At 37.6% G+C, this 27,844-nt stretch overlaps 3 protein-coding genes and 2 long non-coding RNA genes across 5 annotated transcripts; 2 read left to right on the forward strand and 3 right to left on the reverse strand.

The window, feature by feature from the left end:
- Window positions 1–1,094: 1,094 nt before the first annotated feature.
- Window positions 1,095–2,714, reverse strand: Nep7 (Neprilysin 7). Its single transcript, XM_017629435.1, has one exon. The coding sequence runs from the start codon at window positions 2,609–2,611 to the stop codon at window positions 1,376–1,378; it is 1,236 nt and encodes a 411-aa protein (XP_017484924.1). The 5' UTR covers window positions 2,612–2,714; the 3' UTR covers window positions 1,095–1,375.
- Window positions 2,715–14,557: 11,843 nt separating this feature from the next.
- On the forward strand, window positions 14,558–17,144 carry LOC108373534 (uncharacterized). The gene is made up of 5 exons (XM_017629436.1): window positions 14,558–14,714; window positions 14,764–15,126; window positions 15,182–16,467; window positions 16,534–16,756; window positions 16,815–17,144. Exons 1-5 carry the CDS (start codon window positions 14,676–14,678, stop codon window positions 16,962–16,964), a joined length of 2,061 nt encoding a protein of 686 aa, XP_017484925.1. The 5' UTR covers window positions 14,558–14,675; the 3' UTR covers window positions 16,965–17,144.
- Window positions 17,145–17,362: 218 nt separating this feature from the next.
- On the reverse strand, window positions 17,363–18,023 carry LOC108373536 (uncharacterized). The gene is made up of 2 exons (XR_001848968.1): window positions 17,991–18,023; window positions 17,363–17,786 (listed from the first exon to the last, which is right to left on the reverse strand). It is a non-coding gene; the product is annotated as an uncharacterized LOC108373536 (long non-coding RNA).
- On the forward strand, window positions 17,408–17,949 carry LOC108373537 (uncharacterized). The gene is made up of 2 exons (XR_001848970.1): window positions 17,408–17,645; window positions 17,850–17,949. It is a non-coding gene; the product is annotated as an uncharacterized LOC108373537 (long non-coding RNA).
- Window positions 18,024–18,344: 321 nt separating the features above from the next.
- On the reverse strand, window positions 18,345–24,790 carry Gp93 (heat shock protein 90 Gp93). The gene is made up of 6 exons (XM_017629437.1): window positions 24,560–24,790; window positions 24,361–24,453; window positions 24,034–24,116; window positions 22,860–23,519; window positions 19,511–20,127; window positions 18,345–19,384 (listed from the first exon to the last, which is right to left on the reverse strand). The coding sequence occupies exons 1-6, from the start codon at window positions 24,597–24,599 to the stop codon at window positions 18,478–18,480; spliced, it is 2,400 nt and encodes a 799-aa protein (XP_017484926.1). The 5' UTR covers window positions 24,600–24,790; the 3' UTR covers window positions 18,345–18,477.
- Between the last annotated feature and the right edge of the window lie 3,054 nt (window positions 24,791–27,844).

The following is a 27,844-nucleotide window of genomic DNA, read 5'->3' on the forward strand; positions in this document are numbered from 1 at the left end:
ATATTCCAAAAAATAAGTAATTGTGAAAACATTAAGAATTATACTGGAACTGATCTTTTGAATCTAACTTCATATAATCTGGTGTTTATGTGCAAACTAATAAGGAATATTTCTACTTTAGATTTCGTAAGCACTTTTTACACAAGTCATTAATAAACATGGCTTAAAGTGGCTTAAAGGCAAAAAAGATGATAATAATGGTGCTGTAATGAAATAAATTTTGGATAAGGTGGGAGGGAACATTGACCATGAAAGATTAAAAGAGTTTATCGGTAAGATCTTATGTTAATTTCGTTTAAAATGGGGCCGCTGCTTTCGTGTGAATTCCCGTTTTCTGCAGCTGCACTCCAACTGGTTGTCCCAAAGTGTGGATTTATCCGACTTTTTCTTTGGCGTAACACCGTATTGAGAAACTCGGCCAAACACTAACATATTCAGGGACCGAAAATAACGGTAACTTTTTTTCTAAAGTTAATTTGGCCAAATATTTTTGAAGTGTGAAATAAAAATAATTTCCTGATAACAAACAAACCGCTTATCCAGATTAAATAAGTTTGGTATCAAATGAAAGAGGATTGAAATAGCCTTTTTTAACTAAACAATGCGCATAACAATTAAAAAATAGCAAGGAACTTATATAGAAAGCCCTTAAGAAGCCAAGTTATCCTTGTTAATTAATTAATTATCAGCTTCGCCAAAATAATAAATGTGGAAGCAGCAAAACTATAACATAAGGTTGCCATCCAGAGGAAGACGTAGTATTGCCATGTGACTCTCCGAAACGTTGCAGTGCAAGCAAAAGATATACATACACATAAGTACAAGTATAATCAAATGAAAGTACAATTCAAAAAAAGAAAAAAACATGAAAATTCTAAAACATATGTATGTTATCGCATACNGGTCCCATACTATTTAATCACGTTTAGATCCGATCATTGGATCATGAAAAAATTGACGGTACCACTAAATTTTTGTATGAGATTTGAAGACGGTTTTGTGTTTTGCTTAAAAGTTACTTGTTCATTGATTCATTACATTAAATAAAATTACGTGATTGACGGAAAATCTAACAACACCAGCAAAAATTTCAGTTATGCACAATCACGGAAGTTACGGGAATTTTCTCTCCAAACCACTCACGCTCACACGTGAAAAAAACACGACACAACGTATAACGTAGGCAATCATGTGTTTTGTCCATATCTACTTCAAAGGCTTTTAAGGTTATTCCTCATAGAATCGTATTATTAGTTTGCTTTTAAGTGAAACAAATCAATAACTTCAAATAGCCGCGTTTCTAAGACGTCACAGTTTCTTAAAAAATGGGTTTTATACATTTGCACAACTAAATATATAACCTTAGCAAAATGATTCAATTTAAATTTAAGTTTTCATAATTTTTCCCATCGTTTACCTTCATATACATTTCATTCAAAAGGTGAGGTAATACATGCTGAATCATCATATTACAATGCTCCGTTTGAAATTTCTTATCCTGCAGCCGTGCATCCATACGATAAATAAATTTCAAAGCCAAATAATTTGCCACCGCCTCTTTACGCTCATTACATACTCTGTCCAGCTCATTGTAAAAGTGATGGCAAGGCCAAGTCTCCTCCTCCAACTCAAATTTTGTGCTGTTCCATGCGATGTCCAAATAATTATTCCATTGCTGGAATTCGTCTATGCCCAGTGCCGCTGTCAGGACCTCACATTCATTCATATCCTCATGAAACTCGTCTGTAATATTGAGTATGGCTCTCCAAGTTTCTACGATATCCGCAATGATCCGCTCAATTTTCTGCTCACCATTAACCCCATACAAATGCAAGTAGTTACGCATACGTTTTTCGTTCAATTCGTGTGAACTATTTGTGTCTATGTTGTCTGTATGTACAATGTATTCGAAACCCAAATCAGGTAATTTGAAATACGGCGGAAACGGATATTGCGGCATTATTTCCTCTTTGATTAAACCCAAGGCGCCATAGTTGGTTAAGTGTGCGCTCATATTGAACCAACTGAAGTTATCTGGCCTCCACGTCTCGTCGACAGCTGGAAAGCCACCAATCGACTTGATTATATCCAAATACACTTGAGAATATTTCACCGGATATAAGTCAGCTGTGAGACAATCATTATAAATCCGCCTTGCCTTATTCAATTCTAACGTATACTGAAAGTTATCGAACGATGATGAATCTTGCTGGAGAAGTTGTTGAACGGCTTCGCCTAAACTGTAAACAATATCAATAAGATTGCTGCGTTTGTGCTGCGATTGACGTTCGGGAATCACATTCTTCCAATTGCCACAGGCGTATTCGTAGAAATCTTCACATGGTTGCACCGACTGATTCATATATGTCAGCATTTGTTGGGCATACTTGACGCGATATTCACTTTCGATTTCGTTCAAACCATTCTGCATCACATCTATTGCAGCTACATTTGCTGTTGTTGGAACAATGTCGGCGTTAGGAACGCTAGTCGTCGCACTATTATTTTGTGTACTGTGTGTCGGAGCGTTGGTGGGTAACGCAGCACATAATGCAATTGAGCTTAACCGGAGAATGAGCAAAAGTAGGTGCCGGATTTTTTTCACTTTCATCGTGATTTGAATATGAGATACACTTATGCACTTTAGTTTAATAAATTTTTTATATGCATGTATTTATGCACATGCACTAAAACATACATATGTACATACATATACGCATATATGTAGGTATGTTTATATGCCCTTATATTTTTAAAACGCGTGTTTTAATTTACAAAATCACATTTACACTGTGCTAATCTAAATTATGTGTAGCGATAAAGTGCTGATCGCGACTGATATTAGCTCCGCTCCGCCTGTGCGAGGAGTCGGATTCATACTGAGCCTTAGCGATGCTTAAAAAATTTATTCAGAACAATCGCAAAGCGGGTTCGCTCCAAATAATTTGCAGTTTGCGTCCCTAAGTCTCGATTACTCCGCTTTTAAAAGTAAATACATACCTACATACATAAATACATATGTATACACTATGGACATACATACATATGTACATATGCGAGTAATTGCCAAGTCTAAATATCATTCTCTGCTCTCATACTACAGCAGGGCCGGTTTCAGTGTGAGACGATCCGCGCGGTTGAACTGCAGTGGAATTCTGAAAATCGTTTACGCAAATTTTTGTCGCCAAAAAATTTTAAAAGAATAGCAGGCGCGTATAAGAACATGCAACATCTAAGTACATAGCCACTGCTAGATTTGGCTGATTACACATTACATCTGTTGCAATGCTATTGTTTCATGTGGTGCACTTTTGGGCCCCTCTGCTTCTCATTCAGATTATTTTTGGTGCCTGAGGGTTAGCGGCGCGATCGTCAGAATCCCACTGCTGATGGTCTTTTTTGTAGGCCTTGAAAATAAACACCCTGAAAAGCTACACATCTGCACATCAAAATTTTTAGGCGCTCCGTTCTTCGGCTCTTATGCCCCTAAGTATTAGAGGTTTACGCCGAACGGCTTTGCGGCGGCGGCGTGGTCAACTTCAAAAAGAATCGGCGGCGGCGGCGAGGCCGGCGCGTCTGGAGACGCCGGCGCTACTGCTTATAAGGTAGATTCCAAAGAGCCATGAGGCTACTAATCTTGTCCTGTCATCTCGGCACCCTTAGGCATTCGCCATGGCAATTCAGATTGTAATTGTATTTAATTCATTAATTGAATTAGTTTTAAATTTAAATTACATTACTTTCTACTTGCATTAAAATCTTGAGTGTCTGCCGCTGATGGATGGGCGAACACACGAAATTTTGAGGTATATACATATGTACATCTCTATGTTCTCTACAAATCCGTATGTGCTATTTAAATTTAAAGAAATACAAAAATTTAAAAGGTCAAGTTATTGGGGTAATTTGTATCGCTGTCAATAAATTTTTGCAATAATCTTATCAACCGTTATGTTAAATTACGGAGTTGTTACGATTTTTTTGGGGGTTATGTATTGAAAACAAGGTTTGGTCTACTTTTTTCCAAAAGTTTAACCCATCAACTCCCACCAGAACGGGCCTTTTTAACCACTGTTTAAAAAATGGCTTATAGATGGTTAAAATTTCCACTAAAATATAAAGCGCCAAATTTTTCTTAGGAGAACCGAATGTAATGAAAAATAATAGTAATTTTTAGCAAAAAGGGGGACTTTAAACCTGTGTAGAAGACATTGCGATGCGCGGGAGCAAAACCTTCCTGGGATTTGACCACCACTTAGAAATGCTAACGTAATTTTCACACAGCCACCTAGTACTTGTATACGTCTGCGGGACCCCAGAATAAAATAAGTTACGAATGCAAAAATTAGCAAAAAAAAAGAGTTTGCTTTTTATTAAAAGTGTTTTTATAATATTAAAAAAAAAATACACAGGAAAATCAACTTATCTTTGTTTTATCTCCAATAATTGAGGAGTTAGATGCAATAAGGGCGCTTCTGTTAAAACTGCTTTCTGAGATATTGGCGTTAAAGTTTTAGATGTGTTATAACTTTCTTGTTGTTGTAGTATATAAAAAAGTAGTATTGTTGTAGTAATGAAAAAAATTGTCTACTGCGGAAAAAAATTGTCAGATTACCAGTATTCGACCCTAATTTAACTGTAATAAACGCTTTCGATTGAAAAACGTGTTACCTATGTTTTTTCTGAGTTACGCTTTTTTTGGAAATGTTCAGTGGCCCAAATTAAGCAAAAAAAAAACTCCTTTAAAAATGTAATTTTCATTTTCTAAAATAGTGTTTTTTTACGAGTAGTACAAAATTCCTTAGGCGCCGAACGCCGCCGCCGCCGCCGCCGCGCCGATATTTTCGTAATTCGGCGGCGGCGCGTGAAAAATGACAAAAAACGGCGGCGGCGGCGGCGTGGCTCGGCGGCGTATACCTCTACTAAGTATGTATGTACCCTGTGGGAAAATCTCTAGTTCTGAACTGGGGCGCTTCTAGTACATTTAGACCCAGTACTGGTTCGCGATAAATCTCTTTTGCATGCAAGCAACTGGCGAATTTAACATGCCGATGTCCTAGGAAGTGTCAATTGCCCCCCGCTGCATCCCTTTTTCGATAGTTCCGAACTAGTCCTAAATTCTCTAGTTCCGAACCCGTTCTAAAATCGACAGACGAAAGAAAAAAGTATCATGATTTTTCAACCTTTCAGTTCTCTCGTGTGCGATTTTACATTATTTTCAAAGAAACGTTTTTTTCAATTTGAAATTAAATTTGTTTGAATGATTGTAAGAAATGTACGTTTACATACCTTGCTGTAGCTGACTTTGCAGAGGGGCTCGCTGTTATTGGTTAGATTCCAGACGGCCCCAAGATGTTAATATGTTAACACAAAGCTTTGTTTTGTATTACCAAACTATGAAATAGCCTCTGCGAAGCACAGAATAGAAGCGTATTTGAACAAAAAAATCCGCCGAACACATATCTATGTAAAGCAAATAAGCCCCCCGCTGCATCCCTTATTCGATAGTTCCGAAATAGTTCTAAATTCGACAAATAGGATCTAGTTCGTTCTGCATCCCTTTTTCTATAGTTCCGAACCAATTCTAAATTCGTCACTTTAGATATAGATTTGTAGTGAAAAAAACTGAAAAATTAGTTTCTTAAAAGTACCACTTTTCGCCAATTTTGGACTGGTGGGGATCTAGTTCCTATCGGACTAGTTACTTTTTGGCGATAAAGACCTAGTACGGAACTAGAAATTTGATTCACTAGTCCGCGGTTTCCCTGCAGGGTATAAACTAGTTTATCTTCTTAAAGCTGCCTACAACTAAGTTTCGGAAAGCCTGGAAATTTTTAAAACTATCTATAAATATTTTAATTTGTATACTTTTTTCTGTATTGAAACGCTGCTGACAGACAGTGAAAGCCTCTCATAGAGAAATATTTTCATCCATGCATAATGATAAGGTGGGAAATATATCAAGATTCCATGAAACTTTCTTAGCGAATTTTAGGATTTTGTAGATATCGTTTTTTGTTGCTTGCTCTGAGTTAGTGAGGAACGCCTCCCTAAATCAATTCAGACGTAAATTTGCACACTATGCGCCTATTTGTTCCACCGTTTCTTTTTCGATTTCACACTTCCTGCACTTATCACTACTAGCCTAACCAATTTTTAGGGCGTGGTTAGCTAACAAATTGTGACCAGTTATCGGACGCATCAGAATTCCAAGTTGGTTTTTTTACGTTTTGTTAATTTGAGATCGTGTGACCTAAGCATGACACTGGATAATTTGCATCCACGGGGTTGTGACCACCCTTAATCCGACTCCTGGAACATGCCTAAGTCACATATGCCTTTAAGAGTCAGTAGGGTGATGGGAACTTCTAGCGCGACGCCTTGGTTTGCTAGCACTCCACTTTTTGCTAAAGCATCCACCCTTTCATTTCCCCCTATGCCTCTTTGCCCAGGTGCCCACTAAAAGTGAGTTTTCCTGGTTGACCCTGGAATTTCTATTTCATTTGCGTATTCTAGAACATGCTTGAGGTCGTTGTGTTTGACATTATGGATTTATAGCAGATTGGCTATAGACTAACATATGTGAAAACTAATTAGTTTGATTTGTGCATTGCTGTTATTAAGAAGCACCGCCGTGACTTCCGCCTGCAAGATCCTATAGTAGTTTGGTAGTTTGAACAATTTTTTTATTCCTCATTCATTACAATAGACACCTACTTCTACGCCATCTGGGAACGCATGCATTGTACTGCCTCCTGCCATAAAGCCAGAAAGGTTAACAATCAAAATATGCCGTGTGATGTACCGTTAGAAACACTTAGGCCCGGTGGGCTGATTGTGAGCTCGTATTCGTTCCCATAGAAGTAGAACCAGAAGGTTAAGTTTATAAAAGCGAGAATTCATGAATGCCTTCTGCTGCCCGCCAGACAAACCAAAGAGGTGATGGTGAAATGAGCGTCTTCTATCACCCGAAAAGTCAGGCAGGCCAGTGACAGAGATACTGCCGTCCCTAAATTGGAGCGCTAAGCGTTGCGTTATCCATTGTCAACGAGTGTCATCGCACGCTATACCCAAATCAACGCGTCGTCAATTTTGACGTTTTCTCATGTCCTCTCGTTTTTATTCTCGTTTCCTTTTTCACTTCTTTGTCCGTTCTCTTTCTCTTCGTCTTCTACATCCAACTTCAGCACGTAACGCCCTGTCAAAAATGAAAATTCCATTTGCTCGGCGTTAGCGCCGCGTTATTGTGGAATGCTTCATACAAATTGTATGGGCATGAGGATTTTTGACAGTTGCTTGGCGCTTGACGCGCCAATTTAGGGATGGCAGATAGTGTGCTAAGCTTTGAATTTCTTCCTCGTTGGAATGCCCATTCTGCTAGCGTTCCGTCCCATCAAGTGGTGAACTGTTATAATTTCGGTCACATGCATACCCGGGGGCCCGTTCTAGATAAATGAGTGAGGTGGAAATTTTCTTGTCGAAGCCAGATTTGTCGGATCGTCGTACAGTTGTTTTCTTCCGGCCGTCTCTTCCCCGCAAGCTCGTCTGCCATATACCTATGTACCTTGAATCTCTATAGCGATATCGTCGGCGATGATATTCGCAGAAAATATGTTTCGAATTAGTGACCTCCGCGATTGAAAATGCTGGCAGGGTATATTTATAAAAAAACGAGATTGAAACGTATAGGTACATCCTTAACTCCTTACTAATATTATAAATCCGAAAGTGAGTTTGTTTATTTGTTACACGTTCACGCTTTAACTACTCAACCGATTCCCAATAAATTTTGTGCACTGGTGCCATTTAGCCCAACTTAAAATATAGGACAGATATTAAATCTATCTCGATTATACGATGGGGCGTGGCACCTCCCATACAAACAGAATTTTCATACCGCATATCATATATCAGAAAATATTTTAAAATATAAAATGAATTCGATACTCATGGAGGAGGCTACCACCAGTTTAAAATATCAAATCGACTTGAATTAAGGGAATTATTTATTTGAAAATTATATAAAATAATGGATGAGCAGAAGCTTAAAAAGTTATGGTTTGAAAGTATTTTGGAAAGGGTTGCCATCTGTTCGAAAAGCCAAATTTAAATTAATTTATTCGCAAGCGATCTGAAACATTAATATATGGGTCTCAAATGAGATCCTAAGAAACCTTCAGATTGAACATTTAAAATATTACTGAGGTGTTTTACAAGCGATGCCACCCGTATAAAAATTAAATTAATTTAATTTAAATGAATTACTACAATATGGGTATCAATCGAAGCGGTTTTGATTAGGGTTTTAGTTCTTAACTACATGTCAATGAATTAAAGGAATTTGATAATTAAAATATGTATAACAAAATGGACTTCAGACTAGAGGGATTTAATAGGGTTTTAGTGGGAAAATATTTGGAAGAGGGTTACCATCTGTTTTAAAAGTCCAGTTTAAATAAGAAATTTTCAGCTTAAGCATGTAGAATTTTTTGAGGTTTTTGAAGAGGCTTGCCACCTGTTTAAATCTAAATTCAAATACAATGAGTTATTACAATCTAGGTTTTAATCGGCAGTGTCATCAAAAGGCTTTATTTCCAAGCAACATATGTATGTATAGCAGGGACTCCACATGTTTGAAAATTCAAATTCAACTTGAATTATAGGAATTAACGGTTTAAAAATTAAAATACAAAGTTTTCAATCATTTCAATGAATTATTACAATATGGGTATCAATCGAAATGATTTTGAAATGGCTTCATTTCTAAACGACATGTATGTACATAAGTATAAAAACGTATCACAAGAGAGAGATTTAAGATACTTTTAGTTTGAAAATATTTTGAAGATATTTAAAAAATGTAAAATCTACTGCTTTTCGCATATTTTAAGTATGTTGAGTTTAATTAAAGTAAATTACACCTAAGGTAGCACGTAGAAATTTCATACACTAAGCGAAGCGGGTGAGAGCGATCAATTATATGTACATATATACACATATGTATGTATTTGTGTATTTGTAAATGCATATATGTAGGCATTTCACATAAAATCGTTAATTTTTATTTTACTCAGACTATGACAATTTTAATTTGGGCCTAAATGAACTCGATTCACCGCAATTTCTGTGATTTATATGCCTTAATACATAAGAGTATTTGGGGTTTTAAACAATAAAAATATGTACACACATATAACGTATTTACTTATATATTTTTAAATAAATATTTTTTTGTTTTGAATGGCACCAAAATTTGTATTTTTGATTAGACTGGTCTTTAAAACAACAAATCGGCGCATTGCATGAACTTGACCTAACAGTATATTGAGTTTGCGTTCATTATGATAAGTACTATCAATTCGCTGTCGTTCCAGTATTTTACGACACTCGTTTCCATTCACATTTACAACTTAAACTTGGTGGTAACTACGCGACCGACATCTTCAAAAAAAAATTATAATAACAAATATACCAACAACTAACAACTACGGTTGTTCCATACACACATACGTATTGTATATATCTCACACGTTCTACAAAATTGTTTACATTCAAAATTTTTAATTTTTCACCAGTTTAAAAAAGGAGGAGATTATCTATTCAACATATACACTGAGAAAAGCAATGCGTTGTAAAAATAAAATTTTTTTATTTGATTACCGCTTAAAAATGTTTGGATTTAAATCAAGTGAAAAGTAATAAGAAAATGGATCTTTCCATTATACATCCACTACGTATAATGGCAATATTCAGATCAAATACGTCCGTATTAAAATGAAGCATTTTTCACTGCACGGATGGCGTTTTAAACGTCTAGGATGCTTTTTCATATGTAATTAAGAAAGTACAAGCGGGCCCATGCGAAGACTGCGCAGACAGAAATATACAGTAAACTCATCCCTCTTTGTAGCCATAATATAAATATTAACGATTAGCATTTTCAAAACGTGATCCATATATTTCGTCAGTACATTTTGTACTCTCATAATGCGAACATCAAAAACATACTCGCTCTCGGCGCTTAAAACCTTTCAAAACAAATTGAAAGTATTTAAATTAGCATTGGAATATTTAAAATAATTACGGAATGCATTATCTGTAAATTATTCGTATATAATAAAAATATTTTCTTGCGATATAATAAGCATGCAGCACAAAAATTATGCAAATACTGACGCGATAAATATTGAACGTGTAGCATTCATGCGGATCCATCAATCCATCATTATGGATCGAGACCCAGATATCGTGATAATTACTGACCGTGTGACAGGGCGCATTGAGTAATCGGCCCTAAAGATGTTAATTAGTATAACACCCTCGCGCGCGTCCCGGCGCCAGGTGTCTCGGTACAGAAAGAGCTGTCTCTGCACTAACGTTCCATCACTAAAAATCAACCCATTCTGGAAATCTTAGCGTAATCCTTGTTTAATTATCTATAACAACCGTGATTCGAAAAAATGGGGGCTTTTCAAGAACTAAATATTTTTAAAATATATTTTTGTCATGATATTTGACAGATCATATATCCGAAGACAAAAGATTTTGGTAGGCTTGGGACAATGAGTAATAGTTATTTGCGAAAATACTAGTGAACCCGCATGGCGTTAAAACGCCCAAAATTGAATTTCAAAAAATTACAAAAATATTCCAAGTTATGCTTAAGTTAATTAAAAAAATAAACCTTTATCATATGTTTACAGGCTAACAGGCTAACCTAATATTCGCGGCTTGCGTTTTGGTACGCATGCCGTCGAATTTGTTTTTTTGCGTCACCCGAAATTGACTTGCATGCGTTTGCATTTGATTTCATTGAGCGAAATGTCAAATCAAAATGTCACGCAGAACAAAAATTGGAAATTGAGTTAGCTTCATACGCACGCCGTTCAATTTCGGTTGATCTCATACAAGTTGCATGTGTATGAGAAATTTTTGACAATAAATTGGCGGCGTGCGTGAATATTAGGTTAGCCTGTAAGGTCTCTAATTTGACCTCTCATATTTGAAATTCCTTTTCAAAAGTATTCTCAAACTAAAATTTTCTTAAATCTCTTTCGTCTGACATTGTGATGCACATGTATTTCACTAAACTGCTGGACTAATTCGAATTTGATTGTTCAGAAATAAGTCCCCTTTAAACCCATTTCGATTTAAACCCATCTTTTAATAATTCAACCCAACTTACTGAATAATTTGAAAGTAACTTTTTAAACACGTAGCAACTCTCTTCAAACAATCGAAATATTCAAACTAAAGATTTTCATATTTTATAAAATTTTTGAATTTGTTAATTGAGTTAGAACTTTCAAACAGAAGGCAGCCCTCTTCGAATATATTTTCAAGCTTAATCCTTGTTAATTCTCTTTCGCCGCACACTGCTATTTTGTATATTTTAATTAATTGATGACTTAAGTGGATTTTTAAGCTACTAGCTACTAGCAACACAACGTAGTAGGCCACACCACAACTACGACAGACCACACAACAGACACAACCGCACCACCACCTACATGCTGCCTCAGGCAACTCCTGCTCCCTCCTACAATCTGCACGGTGTGTCAGACCAGGATATTCCGTAATGTGACAGCAGCACACCTGCCTTGGCTGGTGCCACTTTAGGGCATGTTCTGGTCTGCGCACCACGCGAGATTGGACGAGGAACTTCGAGGGTCCGCGTTGCACCGCTCGGTCGCAAACCCCAATTGCGACGCCAACTGCAAGATCGAGGAGATACCCGTCTTCATGGGAAGGCATGGAATATTAATAGCTGCGGTCCAGGAAACGAAGTTGCACAACAATTCAACATTGTTGAATTGCGCTGGATACAATGAGAGATCGTGAGCGAGATAATGGTGGTGGCTTAGCGCTCATCACGTATCACACCGTGCAGTATCTTCTTATCGAAGCAGATATCGACCGCAGGGATACCATCCTAGAATGTCAGGGCATTGGTATCCGGTCAGACGATGTCGAGCTCGAAATATTTAACGTTTATGTACCCCCTGTCACTAGCTGCCCGGCAGGATATCACCCTGTAGTAGGTGCGGTCCTCAGAGGTGGAAACCGACATATACTGACCCTGGCATCAGACCATCTGCCCATTGTCAGTCATCTCGATCGATAAACCTGCCGACTTTGCTTCCGATGAACACTGAATGTATATCAACTTTACCAAAGCTGATTGGAAAGGCTTTGCGGAATTTACTAAAAGCACCTTCGCTGCCCTCCCCACACCAACCAACGTTCACCTAGGCGAAGGTAAGTTCCGCAGGGTTGTCACTGCTGCTGCAGCTCGCTTAGCACCAGCGGGTTGTATTATGGACCCCCGGCCAAACTTCCCTGCTGAAACGGCTGTTCTAGCCGATGAGCATGACAACCTTCGTCAGGCCGATCCCTTAAATCACCGTATCAGGTATCTCAATATGGATATTCGGCAGCTTGTGAACGTACATAAGCGGAAGAAGTGGTAAACCGTGAGGTCACTGTCCAATCCCACAACGCCCGACGACAGAATCGAAGCATCTTTCGGCGACCGCGCCTCGTCGGACCCGGAGAGATGGGCGAGCTATTTTAGCCGACACTTTATACTGCATCCTCCGGCGGATAAATTCAAGCGTCGAGAATGCAGCACAAACTGCCAACAACAAGTGCGCCTCTTGTTTTCACCAGCGGTGAAGTTCCAGTAGCCATCGGGATGGCCAAGGCCTTCAAAGCCATGTGACCCGACGGAATATGCATATTGACGCTGAAAAATTTGTCTCCTGCGGGAGTAGCATGCCTAACGGAGGTCCTCAACCTGTCAATGGCCACTCTCGTAATTTCAGACATCTGAAAGCTCTGAAGAGTGGTCCCACTGCTCAAACCGGGGAAACCAGCCAACAAAGGAGTCTTATATTTCGATAATACTCCTTTCCCCGGACATTAGAGGTCTTGCTACTCCCGTATTTTACGAACCACCTAACCCCAAGCGAAGCATCAGCATGGTTTCCGTAAAGTGCGTAGCACAACAACAGCACTTAACGCCATAAACACGCAGATAACACGAGGCCTAAACCGTAGCCGCCCCTGTGAGAGAACTATTCTAGTTGCGTTGGATCTATCAAAGGCGTTTGACACCGTCTGTTACTCCATGCTGCTAGAAGACATTGAGACTTCTTCTCTCCCATAGATGTTAATAGTAATGTTTAGGGACAAATCGAGCAAACCTAGAAAAATAAAACAGGGATTTCAAGAATAACCCCAAAATACTCGGGATAACCTTCGATTGTCTGCTCTCCTTCTCTGCAAACGCAACCGCAATTTTCAACAAATGTACAGAGCCGCAACAAGGTCCTCAAGTCGCTAGCCGGCAGTACTTGGGGATAAGAAAAAGAAACGTTGCTGGCAATTGGCCGGCCGGTTCTAAATTGCGTAGCGCCAGTGTGTTCGCCGGGGACTAGCAGGATGCAGTGGATGAAACTGCAGACGACACAAAACACAGCACTTTGGACAGTGACTGGATGTCTTCTGATGTCGCCAGAACACCATCTGCATGACGAGGCGCAAGGGCCACAACACAAGGCTCTGCAATCAATATTTAGAAGGCATCCAATTACGTAAACACCCAAATAGACACTTGCTTGCAGAGGAGCCCACGCCAAAGGATGTCAGAAATCATCCATATGAATTGAAAATTCTAGAGGTTCATAAAGCAACCTCTGGACCCGTCAGTACATCGACAGGACCTGAGAGGCCTTCACAGGGAATCAGTCTCAAGTTACTTAGACTCTACGCCTGTGAATGCCGTTATAGGCCCTCTACCACCTGACATAGACGAGACGGAGCATCGTCTGCATCGGGAGACGCGAACCACAATAGCCCAACTTCGCTCCGGCTACTGTAGCAGGCTAAACTCGTACCTGAGCAGATTAGATGCAGGTGTGCCAAATGAGTGTCTGGAATGCGGAGACGTCTCACGACTCGAAACATCTCTTCGTATGCGCGGAAACCCCGACGCAACTGACGCCTCTGTCTCTATGGACAGTCCCTATAGAGGCTGCACGCTTCTTGGGTCTTGCCTTAGTTCAACCTGACGACAACGACTGAGATACTACCCGAGCTGGGCGGGGTTGTTGTAGTGGCTACAACAACAACAAGATACTTGAAAATGTCGCTTGCCTTCTGTTTTTTTCTTTCGAAAGCGAGATAGAATTTTGTTGACTGGGCATTTGACAGCAAACTTTTTCATTTGTAAAATGTCGCAAAAAAAAAAAGCTTCGAACTTTTCAGGCCAAATTTTTATTTTCCACCAAAATAAGCAATGTTTCTACTCTGAAGAATTGAAATTAATAAATACCAATCAAACAACAAAAATAATAGTTGAAAGCATGCGAGATCTAGCTAACCGCTGGGTATGCGTCGTCATGCAAGCGAGATTTTCCAGCACGTTGTTTTTGTTGTAGTGTGTGAAGACGGTCGGTTACCTAATTTTACTACCATTTATAGAAGTCAAAATCTAACGACAATTTCCGATTTTTTGCGAAAATCTTTTACGTTTATCGGCGATAACTGAAAATTCTCTGTGTATAGTTATCATCTGAATGCAACCCTGTGGTTGTTTTGAATTTTGCGCTATTTTGATCAAAATGCTATTAATTCTGCCAAAGCGTCATAAATAGATTAAAATAGTGATAATCATGCGTGTTGTAAATTCGTGCGTTTTAGAATTGCGTGAGGTGAGTTAAATGCAGATAATTTGGATTGAAATAAGAAACGCTTTCTTAGTATAAAGGCAGAAGAATCGTATGTCAACTGAAGCTAGACGGCTCCACTGTTGATAAAGCAGACATCGAAGAGCCACAAGACTTTCACTGGTGGGAGAAACAACATTGGGAAAACTTTGACGCACAGTTGGAGCAGTTAATTGATAATATATCGGACAAGACCCGGATCCGCAACAAAACTGTAGAAAAGACCTTCCAACTTCATGATGAAGTGGACGTGCAAGTTAGAAATTCTGCAGCATCCTTGAAAACACTACTAGACTGCTTAGGTCATGTAACGCTGGAACGGCACGACAACACATTAGCTTTAGACTTCTTAGTTCGACGTAGAAGAAAAAGAAAAACGGATTTAAAGTATGCTGATGTGAGTAATTAAATATGTGTGACTAAATATTATATGTCTGTAATAAGAGTTTTAGATTTTAGGACTTGAAGAATTTCCTTGTTGTACCGGAGAATCGGAATATCATCCGCTGCCTGTATCGGATATTTCAGCCTCCCCAGAAGCATCTTGTTTGTCTTATGTTCCAACAAAAATTGGGAGTAAAAACTTTCATTTGTGTCACACGACTGAATCAAACGTCTATGATGTTGATGACGAGGACCGATATTCACCAGAACCACCAAAAGAGTGCTCTTTGCTAGTATTTACACCTAAGCCTATAGACAAGGAAATAGACATATTTGCTAATTCCAGCGAAGATGATGACGGAACTTTTAGTGCTAAAAAAATAGCAAATTCGACGTTATCAAGTGACGCGAAAAATGAAAAAAAATCTAAATTCCCGCAGTCAAAAGAAGAACTGGACAGCAGCCCAGACTTACTTTTACTTCAAAGTCAGGATGCCGTAAATCACATGAAAAAAGGCGGTAAAAATATTGGAAAAGGCCAACAAAGTCACAAGTATGATAATATTAAAAATGCACATGCACAGAGAAGGCATGAAAAGCCTAGTAAGTGTCGTCTATTTAAGGCGCAGGACGAAAGCCAAGGGGAAATGTTTTATGAAAAGGAAGTTTTTAAAATAAAAGAATCACAAGATGATGACATTGATTTGGAAAAATACGTAAAACCAAGTAAAGATATAACTGTGAAAAATCTTGATGAAAAAGGCAAGCAAAACAGTCCGCGAAACGAGTCCAAACATGATGCAAATAAAAACGCCATGCGACGTTCCAATCGTTCACCCATAAAACCTTCGCGTTATAAAGTTGAAGAAGTTCGAAACCTAAAATCGACGAATAAAAAAAGATCCAAAGCAGTCAGTAAAACAATGCAGGAATGTTTTGGATCTGACGCCGAAAGCGATGATTTCACCGAGAAAACACCTATTAAAGCTGCACCTAAAGTACACCTGGGATCAGCGCATTTAGCATCGTCTGTGAAAAAAAGGAAGCGAGAAGAGAAAAATGAAAGATCGTGCGAACAGGAAAAGCAATCTATGAGTAAATGGTTGTCTAAAAAGAAACCCGAAGAACTGGTCAAATCCCCAAAGAAAACATCAAAATCGACGAAATCTCGAGTTAAGGAGACTAAAACGAGTAAGGCAGATAGTTCTGGTGGCATAATAAGCCGTATTGTTTATCCAACACCCGAAGAGATCGCGAACAATGAGCGTAGAGAGAAGGAGCAGATGAAAGTAAACAGGAAAATGAAAATATTGTTAGAAGATCTGATACAAGTGCCGAAGAAGGTCGAAATTTTGTGAGTACGAACGCGCTCGACGTTTCATCCAATGATTTGAAAATATAAATCTTTGTGTTATTGCAGGTCACTGAACTCTATGTCGGCTGATGAAATTTTGAGCACTTTTCCAAAATACAAAGAACACCTTGACAATATTTTCCATAAGTTACGATCCAAGCCGAAAGTGACTGGCTACAATGGAATTAACCATTACTCTGTTATCGAACTGATAGATAATGAAAAACAGCTAAAAATCATGAATAAACTCGGCGAAATTTACGAAAATGAGTCCGAAGGCACGTCCATAGTAAGCATAAATTAAAGTTCTAGTTTTGAATATTTCCAAAATCTTGATTTTTTTATAGTACTCTACACTCTTCGCCAACGCTTTGATGCCCGAGTGGCTGGTTAATATTTTCAAGGATAAGTACAAATTTTCTCACAGCGAGGCAGTGTTGCGGTTACAAGATCAACAACAGTACATGCAGTATATGGATGTAGAAGACCATCACTAAGGAATATGCTGGCACATATACTTCATTTACTAAACAACTTAAGTTAAAAGAAAGTCAAATATTTAATTGTATGACCCAACCATTAAACTAAAGCCATCGCCGTTAAATTCAATTTGCGGCTACTGTGAAAGATTTTGCCTTTTTGTTAATAAAAAGCTGAAAATTTACAGTGTTAAAAAATTAAATGTTTTATTTAATTCATATTTTGTTCTGTTCTTCAATGAATACAAATAGAAAGTATTTTCATTATTTATTCTAACTTATTTTGACCTAATATGCCGCACCTGCACGAAATNAATTGTATGACCCAACCATTAAACTAAAGCCATCGCCGTTAAATTCAATTTGCGGCTACTGTGAAAGATTTTGCCTTTTTGTTAATAAAAAGCTGAAAATTTACAGTGTTAAAAAATTAAATGTTTTATTTAATTCATATTTTGTTTTGTTCTTCAATTAATACAAAGAGAAAGTATTTTCATTATTTATTCTAACTTATTTTGACCTAATATGCCGCACCTGCACGAAATGTTTGCTAATCCGTCCTCCGTTTAATTCTCTGAAGAGAAAAACTAACTAAAACGACGGAGATAATACAAAAACTTGAAATATGTGCGTTACGCTTTTTTAAGATCACAAAAATAAATACCATTTACAAATATAAAGTACAAAAATTACGTGAAGGTATGTATTTCGACTGCACGCGGATGCGTGAAGCCGACGAAGTGCGGTCAAACTAAACAGAAATCAGTCTGCCATTCTTAGTAAATATGTTTTATCCAAAGACTAAAACTAAATTTCCTTAACTTAGAGCTCATCATGCACCTCATCGTCGTCATCATANAATAAATATCATTTACAAATATAAAGTACAAAAATTACGTGAAGGTATGTATTTCGACTGCACGCGGATGCGTGAAGCCGACGAAGTGCGGTCAAACTAAACAGAAATCAGTCTGCCATTCTTAGTAAATATGTTTTATCCAAAGACTAAAACTAAATTTCCTTAACTTAGAGCTCATCATGCACCTCATCGTCGTCATCAGATGCGTTACCGGCCTTTTCAGNGTGAAAGATTTTGCCTTTTTGTTAATAAAAAGCTGAAAATTTACAGTGTTAAAAAATTAAATGTTTTATTTAATTCATATTTTGTTTTGTTCTTCAATTAATACAAAGAGAAAGTATTTTCATTATTTATTCTAACTTATTTTGACCTAATATGCCGCACCTGCACGAAATGTTTGCTAATCCGTCCTCCGTTTAATTCTCTGAAGAGAAAAACTAACTAAAACGACGGAGATAATACAAAAACTTGAAATATGTGCGTTACGCTTTTTTAAGATCACAATAATAAATATCATTTACAAATATAAAGTACAAAAATTACGTGAAGGTATGTATTTCGACTGCACGCGGATGCGTGAAGCCGACGAAGTGCGGTCAAACTAAACAGAAATCAGTCTGCCATTCTTAGTAAATATGTTTTATCCAAAGACTAAAACTAAATTTCCTTAACTTAGAGCTCATCATGCACCTCATCGTCGTCATCATATGCGTTACCGGCCTTCTCATTTGAATCATCATCATCTTCGCTACCAGCGTCAAACGATGAATCTTCATCATCATCTACCTCAACTTGTTCGTCAAGGGACACACCAAGAGTTTGACGCATCATTTTTTCAATTGTGTCCGCAAAATCAGCAGTCTCTTGAAGCATGAAACCCGAACGCAACGTGGCCGTACGGAACATCATCACAGCCATATCCTTAGCAGTATCATCGGCTTCGTCTGCCTCGACGCGACGCAAAAGTTCTCGAATAAGCGGATGGCGTGGATTGATTTCCAAAGTTTTCTTCTGATTTAAGTAGTAGCTACGTTGGGGATCATCTGACTTTTGATGTGCATTTGACAATGCCAAACGTTCCATGTTGCCAGTCCAGCCGAACATACCAGCCACTAAGGCACAAGGTGAATTGCTCAAACGTTCAGACACTTGAGCTTTCAGAATTTTATCCTTAAGCGCCACGTCATTCAACCATTTTACAAGAGGTTCGAATGTAGTTTTCAATTCTTCGAATTTTGATTTGCTCTTCTCTGATTCGTTTAGTTGGAAGCCCTCCTTGGCAACATTCTGGAATTTCTTGCCATCAAATTCTGGGAGTGCCGAAATGCAGTACTCGTCCACAGCTTCGACGAGATACAGAACTTCATAACCTTTACTTAGCAGGCGTTCAACGAAAGGTGATTTTTCTACTTCAGCACGGTTAGCACCAGCTATAAAGTAGATGTGTTCCTGCTTTGGCTTCATACGCTCAACATATTCAGCCAAGGATGTGACATCTTTACCATTGGACGATTGGAAGCGCAATAATTTTGCGAGACGAGAACGATTGCTTGGATCTTCCATGATTCCGAGCTTGATGCTAGAAAGTAAAAAAAGCACCAAAATTAGAAGTTACTAGTTCCAGAATATAAACAGAAACTATAAGTTCAGATCTTAGCAGCCTACATAAAATCTCTCCCCAAACAACTAAAGACTAAACACTTACTTTGTAGAGTATTCCTTCCAGAATTTGCTATAGTTGTCCTTATCAATTTTCTTAATCATATCGAGCACTTTACGCACTAACTTCTTCTTAATGACTTTGATAAGTTTATGCTGCTGCAGTGTTTCACGTGACACATTCAGTGGTAGGTCGTCTGAATCAACAACGCCACGAATAAAGTTCAAGTAATTGGGCATCATGTCATTGAATTCGTCGGTGATGAAGACACGTCGAACGTACAATTTGATGTTATCGGCTTTAGTGCCGTAACGATTGAATGATTCGGATGGTTGTACTTTGGGAATGTACAATAAACTCTTGAAAGTCACCTCTCCTTCGGCAACAAAGTGTGTGTGAGTGAATGGTTCTGTGCTGTCTTTTGTAAGTGTTTTGTAGAACTCGGTGTATTCATCCTCAGTGACTTCGGCGGGCTTACGGGTCCAAATTGGTTTACTATCGTTGATCAATTGCCAGTCCCAGACAGTTTTGGACACTTTCTTTGTCTTTGGCTTGTCAGCGTCTTCGGACTCTTCTTCAACCTTAGCATCTTCTTCCGCATCTTCTACATCATCTTCCGATTTTTCAGGTTTTTCGGTGTAGGCATCTTCTTCAATTGGCACCTCTTCCTCAACAGTTTTGCTTGACCACATAAGAATTGGGAAATTAATGAATTGTGAGTATTTACGGATTAATTCCCGGACAGTGTCCTCTTCAAGAAAATCTTGTGCTTCATCCTTAAGATGAAGAGAAATGATGGAGCCACGTTTCAGGGTGTCACCACGTGGATCTTCAACAATGCTGAAACTATTAGCATCCGATTCCCAAATATATTGTTTGTCTGCATTGTTTTTAGTGGTAACAACTACACGATCAGCGACCAAGAAAGCCGAGTAGAAACCAACGCCGAATTGACCAATCATATCGTTAAGGTCTTGACCAGATTCAGATTTTGTGGGATCTTGCATTTTAGCTAAGAAATCGGCGGTTCCAGACTTGGCTATTGTACCCAAATTGTTTATGAGGTCCTGATGANCTCTTCTTCAACCTTAGCATCTTCTTCCGCATCTTCTACATCATCTTCCGCTTTTTCAGGTTTTTCGGTGGAGGCATCTTCTTCAATTGGCACCTCTTCCTCGACAGTTTTGCTTGACCACATAAGAATTGGGAAATTAATAAATTGTGAGTATTTACGGATTAATTCCCGGACAGTATCCTCTTCAAGAAAATCTTGTGCTTCATCCTTAAGATGGAGAGAAATGATGGAGCCACGTTTCAGGGTGTCACCACGTGGATCTTCAACAATGCTGAAACTATTAGCATCTGATTCCCAAATATATTGTTTGTCCGCATTGTTTTTAGTGGTAACAACTACACGATCAGCGACCAAGAAAGCAGAGTAGAAACCAACGCCGAATTGACCAATCATATCGTTAAGGTCTTGACCTGATTCAGATTTTGTGGGATCTTGCATTTTAGCTAAGAAATCGGCGGTTCCAGACTTGGCTATTGTACCCAAATTGTTTATGAGGTCCTGATGTNGTACAATTTGATGTTGTCGGCTTTAGTGCCGTAACGATTGAATGATTCGGATGGTTGTACTTTGGGAATGTACAATAAACTCTTGAAAGTCACCTCTCCTTCGGCAACAAAGTGTGTGTGAGTGAATGGTTCTGTGCTGTCTTTTGTAAGCGTTTTGTAGAACTCGGTGTATTCATCCTCAGTGACTTCGGCGGGCTTACGGGTCCAAATTGGTTTACTATCGTTGATCAATTGCCAGTCCCAGACAGTTTTGGACACTTTCTTTGTCTTTGGCTTGTCAGCGTCTTCGGACTCTTCTTCAACCTTAGCATCTTCTTCCGCATCTTCTACATCATCTTCCGATTTTTCAGGTTTTTCGGTGTAGGCATCTTCTTCAATTGGCACCTCTTCCTCAACAGTTTTGCTTGACCACATAAGAATTGGGAAATTAATGAATTGTGAGTATTTACGGATTAATTCCCGGACAGTGTCCTCTTCAAGAAAATCTTGTGCTTCATCCTTAAGATGAAGAGAAATGATGGAGCCACGTTTCAGGGTGTCACCACGTGGATCTTCAACAATGCTGAAACTATTAGCATCCGATTCCCAAATATATTGTTTGTCCGCATTGTTTTTAGTGGTAACAACTACACGATCAGCGACCAAGAAAGCCGAGTAGAAACCAACGCCGAATTGACCAATCATATCGTTAAGGTCTTGACCAGATTCAGATTTTGTGGGATCTTGCATTTTAGCTAAGAAATCGGCGGTTCCAGACTTGGCTATTGTACCCAAATTGTTTATGAGGTCCTGATGTGTCATACCAATACCCGAATCCATTATATGTAACACCTTGTTTTCCTTATCGGCCTTAATACGGATGTTCAACTCGGGGTTAGTATCCAGCTCGGCTCTGTTCGTTAATGCCAATAAGCGTATCTTGTCTATGGCATCAGAGGCATTTGAGATCAATTCACGCAAGAATATTTCCTTGTTACGGTACAATGAATTAATGATGAGTTTCATCATACGGTTCACCTCCGTTTGGAACGTGAATTTTTCAGCCTGCGAATAAAGAAAAAAATAGCCATTCGAATTCTAATTTGTTTCTCTTGGGTAGAATGTTAGAATACGATTAGAGAAACTATTGAGGACTATAGCGTTCTCTTCAAAACGGAGACTTAGTTGCCGATATCGAAAAAAAGGTTAGATATCTAATCGTATTCTAACGTTGAACTCTAATTTTTTAATTAATTAACATAGTTTCAATTCGAGAAGCTTAAACTAGGTACATTTAGGAGACATCTTAATCAGTCCTACCGAATTATGGACAATTTATTCCTTTGCTTCAATTTTGCTTATGATGTTTGAGAACCGATTAATTCATATTGAATGCGCGAGAGGGCCAGATGTTTAAAGGGGCGGAAACCACTAGTGATAGCTTCTTATGCTAACGNTTGATGTTGTCGGCTTTAGTGCCGTAACGATTGAATGATTCGGATGGTTGTACTTTGGGAATGTACAATAAACTCTTGAAAGTCACCTCTCCTTCGGCAACAAAGTGTGTGTGAGTGAATGGTTCTGTGCTGTCTTTTGTAAGTGTTTTGTAGAACTCGGTGTATTCATCCTCAGTGACTTCGGCGGGCTTACGGGTCCAAATTGGTTTGCTATCGTTGATCAATTGCCAGTCCCAGACAGTTTTGGACACTTTCTTTGTCTTTGGCTTGTCAGCGTCTTCGGACTCTTCTTCAACCTTAGCATCTTCTTCCGCATCTTCTACATCATCTTCCGCTTTTTCAGGTTTTTCGGTGGAGGCATCTTCTTCAATTGGCACCTCTTCCTCGACAGTTTTGCTTGACCACATAAGAATTGGGAAATTAATAAATTGTGAGTATTTACGGATTAATTCCCGGACAGTATCCTCTTCAAGAAAATCTTGTGCTTCATCCTTAAGATGGAGAGAAATGATGGAGCCACGTTTCAGGGTGTCACCACGTGGATCTTCAACAATGCTGAAACTATTAGCATCTGATTCCCAAATATATTGTTTGTCCGCATTGTTTTTAGTGGTAACAACTACACGATCAGCGACCAAGAAAGCAGAGTAGAAACCAACGCCGAATTGACCAATCATATCGTTAAGGTCTTGACCTGATTCAGATTTTGTGGGATCTTGCATTTTAGCTAAGAAATCGGCGGTTCCAGACTTGGCTATTGTACCCAAATTGTTTATGAGGTCCTGATGTGTCATACCAATACCCGAATCCATTATATGTAACACCTTGTTTTCCTTATCGGCCTTAATACGGATGTTCAACTCGGGGTTAGTATCCAGCTCGGCTCTGTTCGTTAATGCCAATAAGCGTATCTTGTCTATGGCATCAGAGGCATTTGAGATCAATTCACGCAAGAATATTTCCTTGTTACGGTACAATGAATTAATGATGAGTTTCATCATACGGTTCACCTCCGTTTGGAACGTGAATTTTTCAGCCTGCGAATAAAGAAAAAAAATAGCCATTCGAATTCTAATTTGTTTCTCTTGGGTAGAATGTTAGAATACGATTAGAGAAACTATTGAGGACTATAGCGTTCTCTTCAAAACGGAGACTTAGTTGCCGATATCGAAAAAAAGGTTAGATATCTAATCGTATTCTAACGTTGAACTCTAATTTTTTAATTAATTAACATAGTTTCAATTCGAGAAGCTTAAACTAGGTACATTTAGGAGACATCTTAATCAGTCCTACCGAATTATGGACAATTTATTCCTTTGCTTCAATTTTGCTTATGATGTTTGAGAACCGATTAATTCATATTGAATGCGCGGGAGGGCCAGATGTTTAAAGGGGCGGAAACCACTAGTGATAGCTTCTTATGCTAACAACGATGGGCCTTTGTGATCGTAATGACCAAGATTTAAATCTGGCTGAGGACTAGTTACACTACTATTTGGGTATTTTTAATACATAGGTACTGTTACAACATTTTTATTCTAGCATACACACCTTCTCTCGCACTTCCTTCATTTGTGCCACGCTAAGCCCATCCAATTTGATAGCCTCTTCTTCCCGCTTGAGTGCTTCGGCATCTAAATAATAGAAAAATTAAAAAATTATTACAGTACATACAAATTTATTGAAAATCTTATCAGCCGTAATCTCCACTACTGCTCAAGTGACGTGTTCAAATCGCCACGAACCATAATCCGCTTTGGGGTTGCATCTACATATCTTTGTACATATCAACACATACATACATATGTACATACATTAATAGAAAGCAGTGGACGGGAGGGAAATTCCATGTGTGTATAAAACTGTAATTTGCCTTACCTGTTCTCGAACCTTCCTTGAAAGAACCCAAATCAAGATCGATACTCTCCACATCATCTTCCACAGCTTCATCTGCAGCAATTTCACTTAGGCCTATAAACAAAGGCAATTCATATGAAAATTTAATGAGCCAACACGTACAAAAACTAACTATATGTACATATTTTACAAATGTGGCTTGCCGGCGCACAAAACTAACCTGCTAAAAGCAGCAAACCTAGCAGCAATAAGTACTTCATTTTACTTGTGGCACAATCCTCCAGGAGGTGGTACTACGAAAACTAAACGCACTTTACACCGGAGACTCAAGAATTTATTTTCAGAATTGCTTTTTATTTAAAACTTTTCACAAACACAAATTCCAACTAGACCACTCACTTTTCAACTGCAAAATAAATTGGAATGACCAGCGCTTAAAATATGCACCACCGTCTCTCTACGTAAATTTTTAGTTTGGTTGTTTTGTTATAAACAGGGTTGCTCTAAAAAGTACGTGAAGTATCTGGTTGCTTAGCTCGAATTTTTATATATATANAATTCCAACTAGACCACTCACTTTTCAACTGCAAAATAAATTGGAATGACCAGCTTAAAATATACACCACCGTCTCTCCACGTAAATTTTTAGTTTGGTTGTTTTGTTATAAACAGGGTTGCTCTAAAAAGTACGTGAAGTATCTGGTTGCTTAGCTCGAATTTTTATATATATCTATTTTCTTAAAATTCAGTAAAACTTTTATATTTTTTAAACTATTTCGATTCCGCTCAAGGTGCTAAGGTAGTAAATATGTTTAACTGATTTAAAATATATTGATTCTGAAACTATTTCCAGTAGTATCGTTTTAACACAAAACGGTGTAAAGTTACAATATTTGAATGTCTCAGCTGCACACCAACACTGTTTCGCGAAAAGAGAGCACCTACAAATGTCGGTTTTTGATTGGTCCAAATCATATAAATATTTAGCGAAGTTTAACACCAGCTCCTGTTATCGATTATTGCTAGAGCAACTAATATGAATTTGTTCATAAATTTAATGGCAAAAGCGAAATTATGGATAATTTAACCAGTTCAGCTGAAAGAGAAAACAGAATGGGCTAGGAAGTAACTATTTATACTTACTATGAGTACTAGTAAAACAAACATGGCATTTTAAACGTATTTTTTTTTTGAAAATCGATTTTATTCGTTTCTCATACCTTAATTAAACCTTTTTCTGAATTTATTGACTGCCTTTTATTTTAATTTTAGTATTTTCACACTACCCATAAGTTATTAATTACATATTAAGTATTTTTTTCTTTTCAAGTTTACCGCTTAAATATTACAATTACAGTTTGTCATTTATTATTTTATTATTGGTATTGCATTGAACAATTATTTTTATAATAGCATTTTGATTTAAGGATATCGCGTAATTGTTCATCATAAACGCATTATTTCCAAGAGTTTATCACCATCTTTGTTTGCTTATTTCTCCATGCTTTTGCTCTGCCTGTTCTACATACAGTTAAATTTCAAATTTGTCCTACTATAAAAAGCCAGCATACATCCGTGATCGCTCTTAATAAGTAAAGTAACTTGCAAATTGAATTTTTAAATAAGTTGAATTTGAATGCATACACATAGATACATATGTACATATGCACATATGTATATATGTACATAACGAAGCTTTACTTTTATAGTTATTAATACAAAATGTGTATTTTAAGCCAATACCATTTTTGTTTCAATCGTTTAAATTTGAATTATTTTATATCGACTTTTAAGCATTTGCATTCTTAAAAGTTATAGTTAAATACATACTTAAATCTAAATGCACATGCATGCATATGCATTTTACATCTATTGTAGTACGACTAAAATTCAATGATTTTCGGAGATATTGTTTATTATATCATACATTTATTAGTAAGGTTAATTATATACCTATGTATTTCCATGTGGCATGCCTTCATGCGTTCCTTCTAGATAATGCTAAAGTTTTTGTTATTCATATCACTGTGGTGGTTTTTGTTGTTGCAATTTGTATTTTGGGATTTCGAACGCAATTCATACATACTACATGCATATATGTATGTACATGAATATTATATATATATTTGCTGGCGCTAAATAGTATTTAAACTAACGCAAAAATATGTATTATAATTNGCTAAAGTTTTTGTTATTCATATCACTGTGGTGGTTTTTGTTGTTGCAATTTGTATTTTGGGATTTCGAACGCAATTCATACATACTACATGCATATATGTATGTACATGAATATTATATATATATTTGCTGGCTCAATTATTTTTAGCGCTAAATAGTATTTAAACTAACGCAAAAATATGTATTATAATAAATATAAAAATTATTTAATGTAATAAATGTTATTGTTATTATATGTACCACTAATATCATTTATCAGACATGTAATGCAAAAATGCTTATTAATTATCTATGTTATTCAAAAGCTGGCATATAATTTTCTTTTATAAGGGTAAATGCCCATTCATACATGCATTCATACTTATAAATTTGCTATACATATACATATATACAGCATACATGGCTCTGCTAAGCGTAACTACACACATACTGTTGTAAAACAAAAAAGCGTATGCAATTAAAATTTAATTAACGTTGGTTTAAAATAAAATGCGGCAGAAACGGCACTGCAGTTTCGAAAAAAAAAATTGAATTGGAAAAACGCTTCACAATTAAGAAAACAGCCAAAAGCTGCGTTCCCATGACAGTCGGGTCTACGTAGTCGTAACGACGTCATTCCAGCAGCATTTCACAAAGTCTTTGCGGAATTTGTATGTTGTTACCCCAAGAATACAGTTTTACATGAANGTATGCAATTAAAATTTAATTAACGTTGGTTTAAAATAAAATGCGGCAGAAACGGCACTGCAGTTTCGAAAAAAAAAATTGAATTGGAAAAACGCTTCACAATTAAGAAAACAGCCAAAAGCTGCGTTCCCATGACAGTCGGGTCTACGTAGTCGTAACAACGTCATTCCAGCAGCATTTCACATAAGTCTTTGCGGAATTTGTATGTTGTTACCCCAAGAATACAGTTTTACATGAGAATGCATTTAGATTTGCGTTTACAAAGATACATATGATTCGATCTAGCTTTTCTGAAGCTGGCAATAAAATAAACGCCTACAGATCGTTTCCACGGCAGTCGGGTTTACGTAACTGGAACGACCCAGTCATATATATGGCCAAGGACTATCAGCCCAGCTTGATTGATTGCTTATTCATTGTTTGCGCATTTTTTATTTTTTTTTGAGATTGCCATCTTTAATCACATACATTAGCGGATTTAAAAATTGTATTATAATACGTATTTATTAGGGTAAATACCTTATTCATCCAAAGTTTAAATTCTTATTATTTTATTGATTGAAATTGATAGCTTCAATATTTGGTAAACCCGAGATTAATGCAAAAATCTACGAAGCCGGATCTACAAACTTCTTCTGGA

Source organism: Rhagoletis zephyria, unplaced genomic scaffold, assembly GCF_001687245.7.
Source record: "Rhagoletis zephyria isolate East Lansing unplaced genomic scaffold, Rhagoletis_zephyria_1.1 Rzeph_scaffold_06785, whole genome shotgun sequence".
NCBI classification, from domain to species: domain Eukaryota; kingdom Metazoa; phylum Arthropoda; class Insecta; order Diptera; family Tephritidae; genus Rhagoletis; species Rhagoletis zephyria.

Coding starts and splice junctions, on each gene's coding strand:
- Nep7 (XM_017629435.1), bottom strand. CDS start 2,611: ATGAAAGTGAAAAAAATCCGGCACCTACTTTTGCTCATTCTCCGGTTA.
- LOC108373534 (XM_017629436.1), top strand. CDS start 14,676: ATGCGTGTTGTAAATTCGTGCGTTTTAGAATTGCGTGAG. Junction 14,715..14,763: donor GCGTTTTAGAATTGCGTGAG/GTGAGTTAAATG, acceptor ACGCTTTCTTAG/TATAAAGGCAGAAGAATCGT. Junction 16,757..16,814: donor AGTCCGAAGGCACGTCCATA/GTAAGCATAAAT, acceptor ATTTTTTTATAG/TACTCTACACTCTTCGCCAA.
- Gp93 (XM_017629437.1), bottom strand. CDS start 24,599: ATGAAGTACTTATTGCTGCTAGGTTTGCTGCTTTTAGCAG. Junction 24,117..24,360: donor CAAGGAAGGTTCGAGAACAG/GTAAGGCAAATT, acceptor TCTATTATTTAG/ATGCCGAAGCACTCAAGCGG. Junction 19,385..19,510: donor TGGAAGGAATACTCTACAAA/GTAAGTGTTTAG, acceptor TTTACTTTCTAG/CATCAAGCTCGGAATCATGG.